This window comes from Xenopus laevis, chromosome 4S, assembly GCF_017654675.1.
Source record: "Xenopus laevis strain J_2021 chromosome 4S, Xenopus_laevis_v10.1, whole genome shotgun sequence".
Classification (NCBI taxonomy): domain Eukaryota; kingdom Metazoa; phylum Chordata; class Amphibia; order Anura; family Pipidae; genus Xenopus; species Xenopus laevis.
Window position 1 is genome coordinate 87798887 of NC_054378.1, and position 20751 is coordinate 87819637.

The 20751-nt window shown below is 37.0% G+C and overlaps 1 protein-coding gene across 4 annotated transcripts in view; it reads left to right on the top strand.

Moving 5' to 3' along the window:
- agl.S (amylo-alpha-1, 6-glucosidase, 4-alpha-glucanotransferase S homeolog) overlaps positions 1-20751 on the top strand; it is a 52363-nt gene that overhangs the window by 11463 nt on the left and 20149 nt on the right. For 3 of the 4 annotated variants that reach the window (XM_018261070.2, XM_018261071.2, XM_018261072.2), the window contains exons 3-16: positions 1300-1510; positions 4035-4201; positions 6103-6306; positions 8875-9056; positions 9466-9577; positions 9673-9796; positions 11206-11308; positions 11665-11762; positions 11989-12128; positions 13141-13328; positions 16103-16226; positions 17943-18106; positions 18536-18637; positions 19930-20085. In XM_018261070.2, coding sequence (XP_018116559.1) covers positions 1300-1510; positions 4035-4201; positions 6103-6306; positions 8875-9056; positions 9466-9577; positions 9673-9796; positions 11206-11308; positions 11665-11762; positions 11989-12128; positions 13141-13328; positions 16103-16226; positions 17943-18106; positions 18536-18637; positions 19930-20085 — 2075 coding nt within the window. Of the gene's footprint in view, positions 1-1299; positions 1511-4034; positions 4202-6102; positions 6307-8874; positions 9057-9465; positions 9578-9672; positions 9797-11205; positions 11309-11664; positions 11763-11988; positions 12129-13140; positions 13329-15630; positions 15755-16102; positions 16227-17942; positions 18107-18535; positions 18638-19929; positions 20086-20751 lie in introns of all 4 variants that reach the window. The other variant, XM_041561540.1, reaches the window with a different exon arrangement.

Below are 20751 nucleotides of genomic sequence, written 5' to 3' on the forward strand. Positions count from 1 at the left end.
ATGATATACAGCATGCTGGGCAACTTTTGGCAGAGTTAATTAAAGATAAATATTTCTGGTGTCATTGCCCTTAGAAACAGAACACCGGTGGCATATAGTCTAGCAGTACAGGCTAATATTAGCGGTCACTGCAGTGAACAAACTGGAATGGGGCCTGGAGGTGACCTTTGAATATCTTCTACTTCTTTCATGTAATAACCAACTGCAGCTGAAGTTGGTCTGACCTACATAACCTGCATTCTAAAGGGACTGAAAAGTATAGTCACTCCTTATAAGCATTCTCAGAGCAGGCCATTCATTATATATTTTTACACATTACAATTAGAGTGCTGCAGAGGATAGTCAATAGTCATTTTTGGAAGCATAGTTTAACTGAAAGTAAATGGGTAGAATCTACTTTAAGGGGCAGATGTATCGAATTGAAAATTTGAATTTTCAAGTTTTTTATGGTCAAAACTGTTAAATTCGACTAGGGAGTTATTGAAATTAGAGTTTTTTTAAAAAATTCAAATTCGATTTTCGAGATTTTTCATACTCTGGGCCTTTAAGAACGCAAAATCGCCACGTAAAACATGCCAAATTGATGTTTAAGTCAATGGGAGATGTCCATGACATTTCCTGACATTCGAGTCTTTTTCTGAGAATCGAGTTTTTAAAATGTAAGACTTTTCGGGTCGATTTAATTCACCCGAGTTTAAAAAATTCGATTTTTATAATTAAATTCGAGTGTTCGAATTTATGGGAGTTTAGGGGAGTTTTTAAAACCTCAAATGAATTCAAAATTCGACCTTTGATAAACGTGCCTCCCAGAGTAGATTCTACTTATTTTTTAAAAAATATATATTTTTTTAGATAAACAGTATTGTGTTTACACAAAATGAAACCTATCAGAATTTCACCCTTTCTCTTTAATAAGTTTAAAGGCTATCGGGCCAGTTGGCAATGGTAACTTACCTTGATTTGAGGGGCATAGTCTGCACATCTATATGTAGATACTTCCAGTGGAACCCCCATTTTACGTTTTCCAGGGGACCATAAAACATGGTGTAAAATCCAGGAAAATGTAAAATCAGGGAAATGTATTATGCATAAAATATAGGTGGGACCACAAAACAAAAATGTAAAATGAGGGAAAACTTAAAATTGGGATGTAAAATTGAGGTTTCACTGTATCATGTTGCTGCTTAGAGTATAGTATAACGTAGAGCCAGGTGCCAGAGCATATTTATCTCTCATCAGTAAAGGCATCACAAAGTGTTTTACTCTTTAATTCTGTTCTTATGCCCTTTCTTCTGCCAGGGTTTGAGCTTCAGTTTAGACTTGGCCCCACTCTGCAAGGAAAAGATGTCACTGTATACTCAAACTACCCACCCCCCGGTGCTGTTTATGATCGTCAGACCTTCCACCCCCTGCAGTGGCACAATCCGACAGGTCGTGAGGAAGATTCTGATAAGTTCTGTAAACTGGACTTAAAGATTGCTGGCTCATACCAGTACCATTTCATGCAGTGGTAAGTGTCTGTGTGTCGCATAACTGCACGCCCAGATCTTTCAAAATTCAGGCTTCTTCCAAAGATATGTCTTTATTATTGCTAACAAAACACATATCCATGTTTGCTCAAACATATCTCATAAATATGGCTTCTGCCAAACATTAAGGGGCCCATTTACTTAGCTCGACTGAAGGGATAGAAGAAAAAATATTTTGAATTTCGAATGGTCGAATATGGCTACTTCGTCCATCGAATAGGCTACTTCGACCTTCGACTACGCCTTCGAATCGAACGATTCGAACTAAAAATCGTTCGACTATTCGACCATTCTATAGTCGAAGTACTGTCTCTTTAAAAAATACTTCGACCCTCTAGTTCGCCACCTAAAACTTACCGAGGCCAATGTTAGCCTATGGGGAAGGTCCCCATAGGCTTCCTAACAATTTTCTGATCGAAGGAAAATCCTTCGATCGATGGATTAAAATCGATCGAACGACTATTCCTTCGATTGTTCGATCGTAGGAATAACGATAAATCCTTCGACTTCGATATTCGAAGTCGAAGGATTTACTTTCGACAGTCGAATATCGAGGGTTAATTCGACCCTGTGTAAATCTGCCCCTTAGATGTTAGGTTTGCATTCAAATTGTTTTACATTGTGTCTAAAATGTGTATAAGTGACTGTTAAAGGGAAAATAGACCTTTCAGTCAAAAGGGCTCATTTACATCCTCACTTAGTCTTTCCTGCCTTCTGTTCTGAATGAAGCGCTGCCAGGAAATCCTGGAGCTACCGCTACATCCTGATCAGGTGGTACCTTCAGGGTTCCGTTTGTTCCCTGCATCAATAGGTGTGGCACACTTGTGTCATGTGCATGGCAAACACCAAAAGTAACGTCTGGCAGACTTTGAAAATATTCAGCACAATTGGTGCATTGTGGGAAAAAACACGGAGATTGCGAATGTTCCCTAAAGTCTGAGTGTGCTGTAAAGCATGTTATTTCAGTACGTTTGCACTCGATATGTAGTATTTTTTCTCTCTGTAGTTTTGTATCCAGAGCACTTTTTCATGCCTACACCTCAGAGAAAGAGAATTATTACAAGCACAACCCCCCATTCTCTAGCCAGTTATGTCATAGACCCGTTTTGCTGAAATGTATTTATCATGTAAAACACTAAAATGTAATTGAACCTTTCAGAAATATTGGTGTTAAGAAAATGAGCAAGATACACACAGTATGGTGAACTGAACCGACACACCAGCTCACTATAATCTCTTATAATGTCCTCCCACAATGATTTTTATTGAATTGGTTACAGCTACTGACCAATTTGGTACAATAATGACTGTAAATAACTGTTAAAATATATGCCCATCTTTAGTACAAGTAAACAAGTTTTCACAGTCCCATTGTGAGCCCTGAAAAATGTCTGCAAATGTTTAAAATCTTTGTGTTGCTTTGGGTATTTGCAACACTTGTGTCCCAATGCAAGTACAGAGCATGTATGTGATCTGAACACTTAAAGGGGATGGAAAGCTCCAAGACAGTTTATTGCCAACATATTAGCCACAATAGTGCAAGCTAGAATGCTATATTTATTCTGCAGAATGCTTTACCATACCTGAGTAAACCGCTTTAGACACTGTCTCTGTTTGTTTAGAATAGTTGCCATATAACCTTGGTGTGACATCACTTCCTGCCTGAGTCTCTCCCTGCTCACTTACAGCTCTGAGCTCAGATTACAGCAGGGATGGGAGGAGGGAGGGGGAGAGGAGCAAACTGAGCATGCTCAAGCCATGCCCTGGAGGTTTCAGCTGAAAACAGGAAGTCTGATACAGAAGCCCATGCGTACACAATAGAAGGAAAGAAATGTGGTGTTTCTTTTGACAGAGGACTCAGAGCAGCATTACTCTGAGGGGTTACTGGTGTATTTATATAGACCTTTCTGATAAAGCTTACTTAATTTTAGCCTTTCCTTCTCCTTTAAAAGCACAGCTGCTGATGGAAACCCTAGTACTAGTATGTACTGAAATTATAAGATCCCTTATATTGCCTCTAGTGCGCAATATACATCAGTGTGTCTAGATGCAGCTGCAACTGTAAGAGAACATCTTTTTTGTAGTGTTTTAGCAAGGGGCAATACATGAATCTAATACAGGGGGGTTCATGTATAAACAGTGGACAAATTTGCTCATGGGCTGTAACCCTTGGCAACCAATCAGATTACTTTCAGTGCTCAACCTGCAGCTGGATGGCCTGTATTTATAAATGAGCCCCAGGATTCGTATATTGGTCAACTAATCTAAAATGGGGAGTAGGATATGCTTGTGATAAATATACATAAATTACCAATAATAAATAAACACACCAGTAAACCCGATTATTGTGATAGACCTTAATGTTAGTCTGGTGTTCACACTTGATTTGTTTTTTAGATCATCTAAGTTATCTTGCTACTTTTCTTAATATTCCAGCCCCTTAAGCATTTATTGCATAAATTCCCAAATTACTGGTGGAATATAACTTGTCTTTAATTCTTTCAGTGAACAGAAGAGCGGGGAGGGATACATTGTAGTAGATCCCGTGCTCCGGGTTGGAACTGATAATCGAGTGCTTCCTCTTGACTGCATTACCCTTCAGACTTACCTGTCCAAATGTTTGGGGCCATTTGATGAATGGGAGGACAGACTGAAGGTGTCCAAAGAGTCAGGTAAGTTCAGAACATAAAAAGCTTATTACTTGACCCAGGCAAAGATTGATCATAAAACAGGTTGCTTGTATCACAAAATATCATATCACTAATGCAATTTCTGATACAAATTATATCATACTTTTATGAGTTTAGCCTTTTGTTTTTGACAATATATTTAACTTCTTCCAGAACTAGGTGTAAGATGAATTGGCAGTAGTCTACAGGTCTTTTATTTTAATTATTTTATGTCTTTACTGACAATTTCCCTATTAAGTAATAGTCGTGAGACTAAGGGTCGATTTAACAAAAGTTACGTGATAATATAATTCATTCTCAACAAAGTAACTGTGTTTCTCCCTGAGATCAAAACTTTCAGGTATTCATTTGTATTGAATCTTCTTCTTTCTAGTACTTCACACTAAGAGGGTTATTTACTAAAATCCGAAATGTTCTCATTATTATCACTATTTTTTTGGATTATTGTACGAAATCCAGTGCAGATCAGGATATCTACCAATTGTAAAAGAGACATCTGCCATTGACTTCTACATGACCTCGGCAGGTTTGAGATGGAATAATTTTTATTCGGACTTTTAGCAGCCTCCGGTATAATAAATCACAGAAAATTCAAGGTTTTTTTTTCGCACGAAAAAATTGTGTTTTCCTCTTAAAACTCCAACCAGAAAAAAATCTTTAGTAAATAACCCTTTAAAAGTTCAAAGATACCAAGATCTATTCAAATGTGTGTGTGTGTGTGTGTATATATATATATATATATATATATATATATATATATATATATATATATATATATATATATATATATATATATATATATATATATATATATGTATATATGTATATATATGTGTGTGTGTGTGCGTGATAAATATATATATATATATATATATATATATATATATATATATATATATATATATATATATAAATTCTTACAGAGGAACCTGCACTCCAGATTCTTGTGTTGAAAAAACTTTTATTTATTCATCACTCGTGCTTTCGACGTTTCGGCCCACAATGGGGCCTTATCAAGGATGTGGGCCGAAACGTTGGATAAAATATAAAATAAAATAAATTAGTTTTTTGAACACAAGAATCTGGAGAGCGGGTCCCTCTATAAGAATTATACAATTTCCATTGACCCACAAACGGATATTGGAGTTAGAGTGTGGGTACCCACTGGACTTGTGTGTGTGTGTATATATATATATATGTATCAGTAAGGGTAAGGACACACTGGACGATTTGTCGCCAACGTTTTAAAAAAGTAAATCGCGGCGACAAGACGATCGTCTTTTTTGAACAGACGATTCACAGCGACTATTGGCACAGAGCGATTTGTATCCCATTACTCTGTGCGGTACGTGCTCCACCCAAGCCGGAAACGGTTTGTGCTTCCCGCTGTAACCTGGCGTCTTTACGTTCTTGCGTCATTGCGTTCGCATTGTAATTTGAATACAATTGCTGCTAATTATCTGTATGTGTGTGCGTGTCTAGGAGATTTCAGTGCCTTTCTAAGTACATGCTATTTCTGATAAATCGCTCGGAAAAGGGTCTCAGTGCGTTTTGGAGCTACAGGCGATTCACAAACGCGCTGTGGGCACAGGAGCTGGCGTCTTTCATTTGGTTTTGTTCAGAAACAAAACGAGCGATATGTCGCCGCGATTTGCTTTTTAAAAACGTTGGCGACAAATCGTCAGCATTGGACTAACTTTTCGGCCCTGTCCAAGGCATTTCTCTTTCTCTTTGACCGGGCCGAAACGTCAGTCCTATGCTGTTTTATTTTCAATAAAACCTTTTATATATATATGTACAGTAATTATGTATTAATTATATTTGTGTGTTACTTTCAAGTGTCTATTTACATCTGTTTTGGTGTTCATTTTTATATTTTAAAGGTTACAACATGGTGCATTTTACCCCGCTACAGACACTTGGAGAATCTCGTTCCTGTTATTCTCTGGCTGACCAGCTTCAGCTTAATCCTGACTTTTCCCGGCCTGGAAAAGTATATGGTTGGGATGATGTCGGCAAACTGGTGGAGAAAATGAGGAAAGAGTGGAATATGCTGAGTATCACAGATGTGGTGTATAATCACACAGGTGAGGAAAATATGCAAGGCTTATCTAGTGGCACTGTCAAATCTAAACTGCATATTTTTTATGTTGCTAAATTTTCCATTTTTAATTCATATAATTACACAATTTAAACTGGCAGAGAACTGCCTCTTGTGACTTCAGCTTGAGGACTGTATCTAAGCTGATGTTGTCTTCAACCAATGGGATTTTCAAACTTCTCTTATAGATATCTTGCTGATTTTCTGCCAAATATCGGTCTGACAAATCCTCCCTAAGGGCCTTATAGACAGACCAATAAGCTGTTGACTTGTTCTGGAGAGGCCAATGTGGCAGCTTGTACTGGCACATGTATGGGCCTCCTTTACTTAGTCACTCTGCTATTAAATGGTTTTATAAAAAAGCCTGCATTGATCTAAACAGTGTATTTTTGATAGGATTTTAGGCCACTGTGTGATAAGGCTAATAGCCAATGTCAGTGAAGCACCCACAAATAGCTTGTTGGGTGATGGCAAAGGCAGTTTGGGTACTTCTCTGCTACTTGAAATATGCTGGTGGATTAAATCTCAGTTTACCATAACCCTAAAAATTACTAAACTTGGAACCATAAAGTATAGCAGAATGGAAGAGCTTAACCAATTGAAAAAGCTTTGCAATACTAGTAGAAATGGGACTATAACTTTTCAGTGTTTCAGTGAAATGAGCTGTTCCTTCCTAAAGATTACACACCAAGGGTCATGTAGCCATGATTCATGGTAAAACCACAACTTCCATTTTTTACACCAATCACAACAAAATAGTTTCAGAGAAAGTTTTCTGATATTTTTTTCTGCAATGTTGCACTATTTGTAGAAAACAAATCATTCAAACAGTTTTTTATGTAATAAATGTTCCCCTAAGTTTAAGCATCTGATTATGGTACAAATACTGACTTAATTTTGGTGACTCATGTGGGTTAATTGGGTGCTGTGAATGTGACGGACCTAAGATTGTAAGCTTCATTGGGGCAGATACTAATTTGAATAATATGTCATCTCTGGATAGTGCAGTGTAAATGTAGCAGCATTATATAAATAAAGTATAATAAGAATAGAACCCTGTAACTTAAATAATGAGCCATTGTAAACAGCACCTTCGGAAGTTGGCTAGTGACACCATTTACATTGCAGCTCATAGGAAACATGTTTTATTAATATAAACAAACCCAGTTTTTTTTTTCTTTTATTCAGTCCCTTCACATAAAAAAGTATTGTTAATAGTTAAATGAGTACAGCCATATAGCAGTATGTTCTAGCAGAGATAGATGTAGCAAATCACAACATGTTATGCCATAAATAATAGAGCTGACCTGTTTTACTGCACTTTTGTTACCTAAGCCTTCTACTGTTTTCTTATAGCTTTTCTTATATTGTCCCACATCTTCTTTTAAAGAACAAGGAAAGCCTCAGCATTACTCTAATCCATGTGCTAAGGTCTCTTAAAAGGAGTGCATGAGTACTTACCAGGCATCCTATATATGCATCCTATATATGCATCCATTTCCAACAGCACTACTGTGATTCTGCATTTTTCTAAGACTTGGCTGGCTTCACATCTAATTACATGCTGTGTTACAAGTCAGACCAAGCACTTGCGCAATTAGTCCATCTGAAATTCTGCACATGTGCTCCTAGGATATGGCACTTCTGCATCTACAATGATGAGAATATCATATGGTCCCACATGATAACCACAGCTGAAAGCAGAAAGTTGTAGCTGTGCAGTTCTTATCTCCTCTTTGCTGCTTTGAACGACAGCTTGTGTACTGTAGTATTTATAATCACAAGAGCTCCATACATGTATATTCACATGTGCAGCTTGAACAAAATGGCCTAGAGGATGGCGCCAGCAGAGGCAGTAGGGCTGGCACAGTCCTCTCAGAATATGTGAACATCCCCAGAATGACTGCAGCAAACGTAAGGGGGTTTAGAGCATAATCAATAAACCATCTTGTTTGTACCAGTTTTTTTTTTTTATATACGTTGGCCTTTAAGCATATGGAGTCCGACTCTGATAAAGAGTCTGACTCTGATATAGATGATAGTTTAATGGACAAATTAGTGAAACTGCAATATTTGCAATGACAAATCATTTGTAATAATTGTCAGACCCCTTGTTTTATTCAGCTGAAACTTCTACATCATACAACAAAAAAATAGATTATAGGCAAATATTGCATTTACAATTTAGCTCTGTTTAATTACCAGTGCTGTTTTCTCTCAACTGTATAGTAACTGGAAGTAAGGAATCTCCAAGAGAACAATGGCACACCACGCTATGTCGTTGCCAGTCCAACCATATTCACTTCCATCTGCTTTTTGTCATAAGTGCACTGACAGGCATGGAGTTGGCCTCTGTGTGCACACAAGAAGCAGATTTATGATTGGAATGCAGGGTAGAAACTTTAAAATAGGGCAGTAGGTCATGGGAATGAAAGGAATATTAAAGAAGAAAAAAGAATAATCAGCAGTTAGCTCAAAGTCTTCATCTCAAGATATTTCCTGCTTTTTTTTTTTTTTCTCTTGTCTTACATTTTCATATTCTTGTCTTGTGTAGCTGCCAACAGCAAATGGATTCAGCAGCACCCAGAATGCGGATACAACCTTGTGAATTCTCCTCACCTTAAGCCAGCATGGCTACTCGATCGGGCCCTATGGCACCTGACTTGTGATGTCGCTGAGGGAAAGTATGCAGCAAAAGGGCTTCCAGCACTGATCGAAACTGACCAGCAGCTAAATGTGTGTAAATCAAACTATGCCCTTTAAGTGAAAGAGATGTCAAATAATCTTTCTGTAGAAGTGGTAACATAGAGTAGAGATGCACATCTAACTACTGAAAAACATGCCCAGGGAATTATGAAAATTGCAGCTAAACAGCATGTTTTTCACATATTGACCCCACTTCAGTAATGTTTTTTTTTTTTTGTCCTAGCAAAATAGTGGGGTTGTTTATTTTTTATTTGCTCAGTGAGTTATTCACTGGTGATTGAATGTGCATAAAAAAGGAGAGATGTATAAAATGTAACATGGATATAACAAGGAAGGGGTGGCATTTATAAGGTAGAATATAAATATATATGTTAGCACTATAGCATAATTGTATATTACTAGATATTAGAAGCACCTATTATGTGTATTATTTGTTTAGAGCATCCGCGGTATTATGCGGGAGGAAATCTATCCCAGAATCAAGCTGTGGGAGTTTTATCAGGTTGATGTTGATAAAGCAGTGAAACAGTTTAGAATCCTGCTCACCTCAGGTAAGTAACCAATCCAAAAAAGTGCACTTTGCTAACACTGGACAGAACGTTATTCTGTTGGTATCAACTTTTTTTATTGGTTAACTTGCTTCAAGGTGCACAGAAGAAAGGAAATAAGTCTGATCCTAAGCACTTGATAATCATTCAGGACCCTGAATACAAAAGATTTGGGTGCACTGTTGATATGGATACAGCTCTCAACACATTCATACCACACAGGTTAGTACTGCAAGAAGAACAGTTATGCGTTAACTGTGTATATTATAATGTTTTCACTGCCTTTTCTGTCATGCCATTTATAGGTTATTAAGGCTTTTGGAATACTACACTTTCTTTACATGTCTGTAAAATGTCTACTGTACAATAAACAGGTTAATACCAAAAGATATGCAATTCAATGACCGTAAATGCTTTAATATATTCTCTGTCATTAAAGGGGAACAACCATTGTGTACTATTTGTGTACCTAATGTCTAACAAGCACTTGAACAATGGCCAACATAAAAATTCTGCAAAAGGCAAATTTGCTGCAATCCTCAGTGTTTAGTGAAAGCTGATATGTACAACATCCACTTTTGTTTTGCAGTGCAGTGGTCACTGTGATGTTTTCTTCACTTTTTTCAATGCAAGTCAGTGGAGGGTGGCTTTAGGAGCTTTGGAACCACTTATTTAGGCTACTTAAAAAAGCAGAATACTTGTCTGTAAGCTAGAATACACCAATGGATAAAATGTCTCATGTGCCATTACCTTATCAAAAACACCTGGCATGAAGCTAGAAACAGTGTTTATGTTGTTTACCCAAATGAAATGGGAATAGAAATAGTGATATGAGTACCAGTAATCAGATACAAGCACTTTTTCTAAAGCTGTAAGGCAGATGGTACACCTGGTGTTTTTGCCATGTAGCACTAGAAGCCACCACTGCTGCATGCCATTTACTGAAATGGGAACTGCATGATATTTCGGATACTGGCTGTTTTCACTCTAAAAGTGAGCATTTTCAGGTTGAAATGTTCCAATACCAACACATATATTTTCCCATTCAAATTAATGGTATATAGCAGTGACAATTCTGACAATTCTGTAATTATTTTTCTGACAATAATATACACCATCAGAGAATATACCATGTGTGCCAAAGCCCTAAAGCCATTTTCCCCTCAAAACTACACTACTGCAGAATATATATCTTTATTTCAGGCAAACACTAGGGGGGTTTTAATTTTTGAATAAACTTTCAGTATATCATAAACTGGTCTCTTAATATTTTTTTTAAAGTCATTAGCATTCCTATTCTGCCTTTTTCTGGCATGCAATTAAAAAAGACTGCCATCATCTTCCATTCTGACTTCTCCACTGCTGCCTAGTTGCTGGGATAATTAAGGCCTAGCAAGTGGATGCCTGTTCAGATTTCAAGCCTGACAACTGGAAAACAATAATGTAAATAATCTAAAAAAAATGAAGACCAATTACAAACTATTTTACAATTCTTCTGTCAGAGTCATACTTCATTTTGAGACAAAGTACTCCTCAGTCTGTTTCAGTTTAATGCAATGTTGTTAATTAACTTCTCTAGATAATAATTGTAATTACCATTGATAGTTTGTGCCTATTACTTTCTCTTGCAGTAATGGCCCTTCCGCAATTGATGAATGCTGCACCTGGTTCCGCAAGAGACTTGAGGAGCTGAATGCAGAAAAACATAGACAAATGAACTTTCACCATGAACAGGTAAACAGCATGTGACTAAATTGACCCATAGATAATTGTTTGTAATTAGACTGTTCTAAATAAACCTCATGTTATTAAAACTTTCCAATATATGGCTATTCATTATTCTGTTGAAACAAACATATTTATCTGTATGTTGATGTTAAATGGAATAGGATCATTGTACTTACTTTGCCAAGCATATGTTAGACTAAAGAGTGATCTTGTTTAACCAATGTCTATTGTTCTTAAAATTTGTAATTGGTAAGAATATTTAATACAGTGCAATGCGCTTTTAATATTGTTTCAAGTCTAAAAAATACATTTGTCCTTTGCACATATACATTCTTATATATTTTTTGTGTTTGGTTTTTTAGGCAGTAAACTGCATTTTGGGTACCATGACTTATGAGCGTATGGCCAGTCATGGTCCAAAGCTTGGTCCTGTCACCAAGAAAGACCCCATTGTGACCAGGTACTTTCCTTGCCTGCCTGTTATATATACTGTGTTATTTGGAACACCTAAGTTATCTTTTCCAGGTAATTTATTAACATTGCCCTTCAGGCATCAACTGGAGAAACTGAGGTCTGCACACTGTCCTGCAAAGCTCTGTTTGACACACATTTGAATGCAAGGCATAATTTGTTCTTTGAGATTTATGTAAAAGCATGATAAAAAATAAGATTTCATCTCTATGCAGATATTTCACCTTTCCATTCAAAGCTATGCCTCTGTCTGAGGAAGAAGCTATGATGCAACAGCCTGATAAAACATGTTACTTTTTGGCTCACAATGGATGGGTCATGGGTGATGACCCTCTTCGAAACTTTGCTGGACCAGGTAACAAATGCTTTGGGGAGATAAAATATATCTAGTGAAATACTATAGCTGCAGTTCAGCCGTCAGGTTTGTAAGTGAAGTCTCAGGAGGTTCAAATTGACTTGCCTAATTAGTTTCAAGAAATGAAAGTGTTCTGTAATTAACTACATTAATGAATTCAAAGGATTTACCATGTTATCCAGTAGATCATGTTTTTGCACGCAGGCACAAACTAGAAAAATTGGGCCGTTTTTTTAGTAATCCTGTTTATTTTTTTATAAAAAAAGAGTGTCAAACATTTTAATACATTTACATTCCCATATCTCTCTCACTCTTTGTAATTAACCATTTATTCTAAGCAATGCTGTACTCAGGTCTGGTGCCAGCCTAGGCATCAGACTTTACTCCCCCCCCCCTCCAGCTTGCGGAAGTGACATCACAGGCACATGATAATACTTCTACTTAAAATTCAAGTCATGTTTTCATTTGATATGATATACCTGCTGTATCATTCCTTTGCTTTATTCTTAAAAAGTGATCAAAAGAACACTTTGTGACCAAGATTCTTGCACTAGAATGTAAACAAAATATGAGTAACAAAAGAAGTCCTTTTAAATCATGAATCCCTTGTCTGAAAGGTTCATAGTTTCTGTTGTTGGCATAGTTTTTGTTATTGGTGGCTGCTTTGTGTTGCAACAGATATGGTACAAGAATGGGTATCTCATCATTTGTTAGTGTCCATAATTTATGTTTACCTCTAAGGTAAGCAAAGAGTCATTTGTATAGCTGAATTATCACATTTATTATTATTGTCTCAAGAAAGGAAGCTTGTTAAAACACTTAAATACATTTCTGTGTGTCTTCTTTTCCACATTAGAGATTTAAATTCACTGTTGCCGTGACCCTTTATATATTAGGCAAAAACATTGAATTAAAATGACCTTTCTTTTTTCTTCTTTGTTTTTTGATTTAACTTATTTTGTCAATATGAATTACTGTGGAAGATTACATAGAAACATTTTCCATCTTCCAGATTCCAATGTTTATGTTCGAAGAGAGTTAATCTGCTGGGGAGACAGTGTTAAACTAAGATACGGTGACAAACCATCTGACTGTCCATATCTCTGGGATCATATGAAGAGGTACACAGAAATTACAGCTAAGCATTTCCACGGAGTGCGCCTGGACAACTGCCACTCCACCCCCATCCATGTGGCAGAGGTAGGAAACCCAACACAGGGGTTGTTATTTTGCAGGGGTTTGGTAGTCATTCTGACGCTGTAGTTAAAAAAAAAAATTCATTTATTGATGGGCTGAGGGATGAACGGAGTCCAGATAAGTTTGATTTCTTACCTATTAGGGTTTTCTGCCTATTTGGCTCACTGAGCAAATATAAATACTAAAAGTGCTCAGCCCTTTAATATGCAGTTTTGACAACTTATATTTAATAATTTACAAATTAGGGGTGCATACAGTTCAATATTAAGCAGACTCTTTTGTGGATGATTCTGTATTCAGTAGAATCCAAAAATAAAAGATTTAGTGCATATGCAAATCTTATATGTTGTGCATGCCCATCTGCAGGGAAGAATGCTGTAGTTTATCACACACATTCACACATGAATTGTTGGGTACAGAAATTGAGGCTAAGGTTGAGACAATGCTACAGCATTTTTTTTACATCAGAATCTTTATATATGAATGCCTAACTATAAATAAAGCTAATGGTCCGGCAATTTTCATCTGTAATAAACGAATGATGTGTGTGAATTTCATAAGTGATATCTAGGGCTCATATCAGCACAGAAATTACACTCCACTGATTTAAAGGATATAATTGAAAGCATAGTTTCATAGCTCTTGTATAAATGTTACAATCAAGATTTGATACAACCAAACACCAGTAATTTCTACATAATTAATGTCAAATCCTGAGTGCTTGGCCAAACATAAATCAAACACTTAATGCCACATGACCTTAAAGCAATGGTTTGCTGAGGGATTTCACTCACATATTGTAATTGTATGTAAAAACGTTTTGCGTTTCTCACATTTCTCTGGTCAGTTCTAAGCAGAGCAACATCACAAGTTGTTCCTCCTGTCACTAAATGCATTTTATGCTGGCTGTGTCCAGTCATCTGGTATAAACAGCGAATGGTACTATTATTTTAAAGTGGTTGTTCACCTTTCAAACACTTTTTGAGTTGTTTTCAGATTGTTCTCCATAAACAAATGCTTTTTCCCAATTACTTTTTATTTTCTTTGTGTGACCATTTTTTCTAATATTGAAGTGTAAAGTTTCATTTTTCACCTTCTAAAGCAGCTCTGGGGAGGGGGTCGCCGACCCTGTAACCTGTTCTAACTTGATACATTTAGTTGCTATATTTCTTATCTTTGTCCCTGCTGAGCAGAATCCCTGAGTTTTATTAAACGCAACTGTTGGAATTGATACAATAGCATACTCCAGAGATAAATGTATCAACTAAATGTTGCAAAATTTAAACAGTTTAGCATCTGCACCTGAATTACTAAACTGTCGACTGAAACACCAGAGACATGAACAATACATTTTAAACTTGGGGGCAGATTCACTAAGGGTCGAATTTCGAAGTTAAAAATACTTCGAAATTCGACCCTCGAATTGAAATCCTTCGACTTCGAATATCGAAGTCGAAGGATTTAGCGCTAATCCTGCGATCGATCGAAGGATTTTTCGTTCGATCGAACGATTAAATCCTTCGATTCGAAGGATTTTAATCCAACGATCGAAGGAAAATCCTTCGATCAAAAAAAGGTTAGCAAGCCTATGGGGACCTTCCCCATAGGCTAACATTGACTTCGGTAGGTTTTATCTGCCGAAGTAGGAGGTCGAAGTTTTTTTTAAAGGGAAAGTACTTCGACTATCGAATGGTCGAATAGTCGAACGATTTTTAGTTCGAATCGTTCGAATCGAAGTCGAAGGTCGTAATCGAAGGTCGAAGTAGCCCATTCGATGGTCGAAGTACCCAAAAAATACTTCGAAATTCGAAGTATTTTTCATTCGAATCCTTCACTCGAACTTAGTGAATCGGCCCCTTAGATTTTGGAAAAACGGTACAATATTAAAAATATGGAGAGTAATTGAAACAACTTATTTCTGGGGAACAATCTGAAAACCACTGAACTGAAAAAAGTGTTTGGAAGGTGAACGACCCATTTAAATTAAAACTAACAATATCTTGCAAACTAGAAAAAAATCATTTATTTGTTTTGAGGGTTTATGTTTCCTTTACAGAGGCAAGTGGGAGGTTCAATCATGAGTGCTATTCGAAAAATGTGAACCAGAAATATTTGTGCATTTCACTTCTTGTAGTTGTAAATGTATTATATAATAAAGCATCATTCTCAATGACACATAAAATAATCCATACTATTGTGGGAGCTTTGAGAAGCTATAGGTAAATGACTAGTGGTGTGTCAGTACTTTGGAGCTGTGTGAGTTTAAACATGGACGTGTATTATACGCAGCACTTTATGTCTGTAGGAGATGCTGGCTGCAGCCAGGTCTGTCAGACCCAATCTTTATGTGATTGCTGAGCTCTTCACTGGCAGCGAATACATCGACAATGTGTTTGTCAACCGCCTGGGGATTACAAGCCTCATTCGAGGTATCAGCAATGTGAAAGTGTTGCTGCTGTATTTACATGACTGCTGAATCAAACACTAAATGTTGCTCTGTTTCTTTTCCACTCCCCTTCTCGTCTCTCATCTCCTTCCTTGTAACATTTCATTGTTTCTGGAAAACCATGTCACTTATCACCGTCTTCTCAACATCCCTTGCATGGTCTCCAATATCCCCCTGTTCTGCCTGCGCCTAGTGCTTTTCTTTACCTTGCTTCACTACCTTACCTCAATCTCTCTCCTGCCTTCACTAAATTCTCCTCCAACTGTCTTTCCTACTACTTCCTTCATCTGTCCTCCCAACTTCCTTTTGCTCCTGGCTGTGCTTTTTGCAGTACTTACTGGATGTTGCTAGAAAAGTCCGCCCGGATTTGTATGTAGTGGCTGAACTATTCACTGGAAGTGAAGAGCTGGACAATGTGTTTGTCACTAGACTGGGAATTAACTCACTCATACGAGGTAGGCCGCTTTGTTTTTGCATGTCATAAACCAGCACAATCCTTGGCTTCTTTAACAGCATGTCTGTTCATTTTTTGTCACATCTATATACACATCAAATGTCTCACAGCACCAACAATAAACACAGTAAAATGCCATATATGTTCTAAAGTTATTCACTACACTGCAGTAGATGAAACAATGATATGCACTACTGCACTTTAATGGGTATCCAAATATATGAGACTTCCTCTTATATGGGATGCAGATATAGTATTTAAAATAACTAAACGCGTGGAACAAAACCGAGCTTGCAGGAAAAAAAGGATTGTAATTGAATCAACGGACCAATAAGGAATATGTTTAGTCTTGTCTTCTAAAACCTTTTTTGACTCAAGTCAAAGCAAGCCTAACTGTTCTAGTGAGCTGCCTTTAAACTCAGGGAGTGCCACACTGCAGCAAACCTAGAAGGACATAAGATTACAGGGGTTTTTACATTACCCTGGGGTGCAAGAGCTAGAGCGCTAACAGGTACATGCACCCCTTAGTTCTCAGTTCTTAGTTCTCACTTTAAATGCACGTGTGCCTTGGGGTAAGCTTCACTGTGAGGTAAGCAGTGCTTAATCCAAGGGGCATGACACAGGTCTTGTTGCTCCAAGAATTTGCTGTAAGTTACACAATGCAGCACTCAATGTGTAAAGTCCAAGAAAGGGCTGATTCAGATCAGTAAATTATTCATTTTTTTTTTAAAGTTAAAGGAGAAGGAAAGCTACGGAGGCATTTGATTGCCAACAGATTAGCTGCATTAGTGCAAGCTAGAATGCTATATTTATTCTGTAGAATATTTTACCATACCTGAGTAAAAAGCTTTAGAAGCTCTCTGTTTGTTTAGGATAGCAGCTGCAGTATTAGCTTGGTGTGACATAACTTCCTGCCTGAGTCTCTCCCTGCTCACTTATAGCTCTGGACTCAGATTACAGCAGAGAAGGGAGGGGGGAAGAGAAGCAAACTGAGCATGCTCACGCCCGGTGAAGGAGGTTTAAGTTGAAGGCAGGAAGTCTGATACAGAAGCCCATGTGTACACAATAGAAGGAAAGAAATGCAGTGTTTCTTTTGACAGAGGACTCAGAGCAGCACTATTTTGAGGGTTTACTGGTAAATTAAGGTGGACCTTTCTGATAAGGCTTACTTAGTTTTAACCTTTCCTTCTCCTTTAAAAGGAGAGCCATGAATTTTTACATTAGCAGACTAAGGCTTCCCTCTTACAATAAAACTATCAATTGCTTCTTTCATCCCAAAATTGACACATTGTTGCTGCAAACCATATACAGATACAACATAAAGCGTATGGTATTGAGTACAAAATCACATTTTGGCACCTTTGTCACAGTTCAATATGATCTGTCTGTCATCATACCAAGATACACAATTCTGTTGTAGTTCAATTGTTCCAAAAGGTGCTACTGATCATACTTTAAAAAAAGGAAAATTAGGAAAAAAAATATGAAAATATATAGTGTAGCGTTCTTTGTAAAATTCACACCTCAGTGTAATTGCATTCACACATTATCAGTGTTATATTCCCCACCTAACCTTAAAGTGCAAGTGAATTAATTTCAGACATACTCATACACCATGCACATTTTTTGGAAGTTGGAGAGAACCTACACATTACTGGGGATCACACTTGGTTTAGCTTTTTTGAATTGTAATGACTAGTTAGTCTTTTTGCCACAGAGGCCATGAGTGCATATAACAGCCATGAAGAAGGCCGATTGGTGTATCGCTTTGGTGGAGAGCCTGTAGGATCATTTGTCCAGCCCTCTCTTAGGCCACTGGTTCCCAGTATCGCTCATGCGCTTTTTATGGATGTAACACATGACAATGAAAGCCCTATTGAGGTAAGTCATTTTGAGGCTCTACACCTCTGATTGGTCAATTAGATTACATATGTTTTATACTGTTGAACCTAAACAATAATACATTTAGCCTAAAGACAGACAATACAATTTAAGTAAATTTCACATATTGATCAAATAAAATTTTACAATGATTATATATTATATCTGTCTAGCAATTTCTGTTACCTCCACTGCTTGTCCGGGCTACATGTACCATTGAGAAATGGAGAAGTATTCTGCTTTCTTCCGGGAAAAAGTTTTTCATTACATTTTAAATTAATATGCTATTTTATTTACTTTATTTTAGTGGAGTTCCTCTATGAATCTAGATATAACAATTGCATAGGGTGATGACTGATGGCAAAAAAATGAATAAAAGTTTTCTGTTTGGATTTTAACACATTGACCATTATAATTCTTTCCACTTAGCATCGATCTGCCTATGATTCACTGCCTAGTTCGGCCATTGTTTCAATGGCTTGCTGTGCTACAGGGAGCACCCGCGGTTATGATGAAATGGTACCCCATCAGGTCTGTTGTAAAATGACTTTATATTTAGCTGGTTTATTTCACAATATCACTGTATGTTTGTGCATATATATATTATTTTTTTTATTTTTTTTTTTTAATATATAAATATATATAAATATGAGAGAGAGAGATGTGTGTCTGGATGCAGGGGTCTCTAAGCCTTTTCACCCATCGAGCACATTGAAAATAAATAACACTTTGAAAGCAACATATACAAGCATATAAAAGCCGGCAGCTTACAAGAGGCTCTGTTTGGCAGTACACCTGTTATGCAGACAAATATTACCTCTAAGCCTGGATTTCAAAAATAAGTACAGGTATAGGACCTGTTATCCAGAATGCTCTGGACCTGAGGTTTTCTGGATAAGGGATCTTTCCGTAATTTGGATCTTCATACATTAAAGTGGACCTGTCATCCAGACATAAAAAGCTGTATAATAAAAAAAACTTTTCAAATTAAACATGAATTCCAAATTCTTTTTTTTTATTGAAGCATTCTTAGCTGTTTTAAACTCATTTAAAATCTCAACTGTCAGTCAAATATTGCTTGCTCCTCCTCTATGCCTTAGGTATAGAGGCGGGCAAGCAATTACTTTCACTTTCCATTCAGCACTTCCTAGATGTCACTGCTCTCCACACATTCCCCCGTTCTCTTCACCGTTTAATTGTGTACCCAGGACATGGGGATGGACATCAGGTCCCTCATTCTGGTGCACAAACAAAGATTTTGAGATGATGCAAGTCTTGCCTTAATAACAATTCGGAGCTTTCTGGATAATGGGTTTTTCGGATAACTAGTCCCATACCTGTATCTGTTTTGAGGCCACTTGGAGCAACAATCAGGGTTGGTGTGCAACAAGTAGATCAAGAGCCATTGGTTGGGGACCACTACTCTGAAGAATACTATATAATGCATATTATAGACAGTTGTTTGTCAGGTGTGTTAGAAACAGATAAGCGGGATAAATATGTAGACAAACAGGCTGATTATCAAACTCCTTCATACCCTTCAGAAACTCCATTTTGATGTTTTCTAATTTTCCCTATTTATCAAAACTTTATTGCCATTAATGTTCCTGTTTATGTTCCTACAATTTGACATTTATCAAAACGTATACCGTTTTCTGTTAGACAGAATGTATTAAACTGATTTGAGGAGTCAAGCATAATTTTGATCCATATTAGCTTCACTATTTAAGCATATTGATAAATTCACTGTTGCACTGCAGTTTATACAGATACAAATTTGATTAGAAATTTTTGTGAGAATGCACATGTGCTCCCTATGGCAGATCTCTGTAGTATCTGAGGAAAGGTTTTATACGAAATGGAACCCAAAGTTGAACACTCCCAACGCCAGAGATGTGAATAGTCAAAGTGGGATCATTGCTGGAAAGAAAGCAGTGAACAAGCTTCACCTGGAGTTAGCAGCACGTGGATTTCTGCAGGTAAGCTATATTGTGCTGCTTGCTTGCACTCTGTTTCCTATTCATGCATTCTCTCATTGTATATCTCTTGTTGAAAACTTTTTTCCAAAGCCTAGGTAAAACAGATTATAGCATCGTCTTTGAGTAAATCAAAAAAATGTGTAATTGTGCAAAAATGCAGATAAAATATTTTATCATCACGCAAATCATTATGTATTATATAATCATATATAATCATAAGTATTTTTGGATGTCTTTTGTCATCCATGCTGACAAGAAAACGTGTGTGTTTTTTTTTATCTTAAGGCTCTCTCTCCAAAAGCGTTTTGTACCTGTGGCATTATATAAATAAATAAATAATGATAGATAGATAGATAGATAGATAGATAGATAGATAGTGGCTTTAGTGCCTCCATAATACAATGTATGATTTGATGCAGCAGAGATGTGGCAGAAGAGCCCAGACTTTCTTTAATCATTCTTGGTAGTAGTAGTTCTTATGAGACCTTTCTGAATACATTTTTTTAGCACACATAGTGCAACTTGTGATTTAATGCTTACCTTTACTAAATATTTGGAAGGGCAGTGCCTTTATTGAACTTTGGGCTGCCAAAATAAAACATTTTTTTCCAGTGCTGCGCCATCTGCGCATGCGTGCCGAGTGTTGCCGTTTACACATGCACGTGG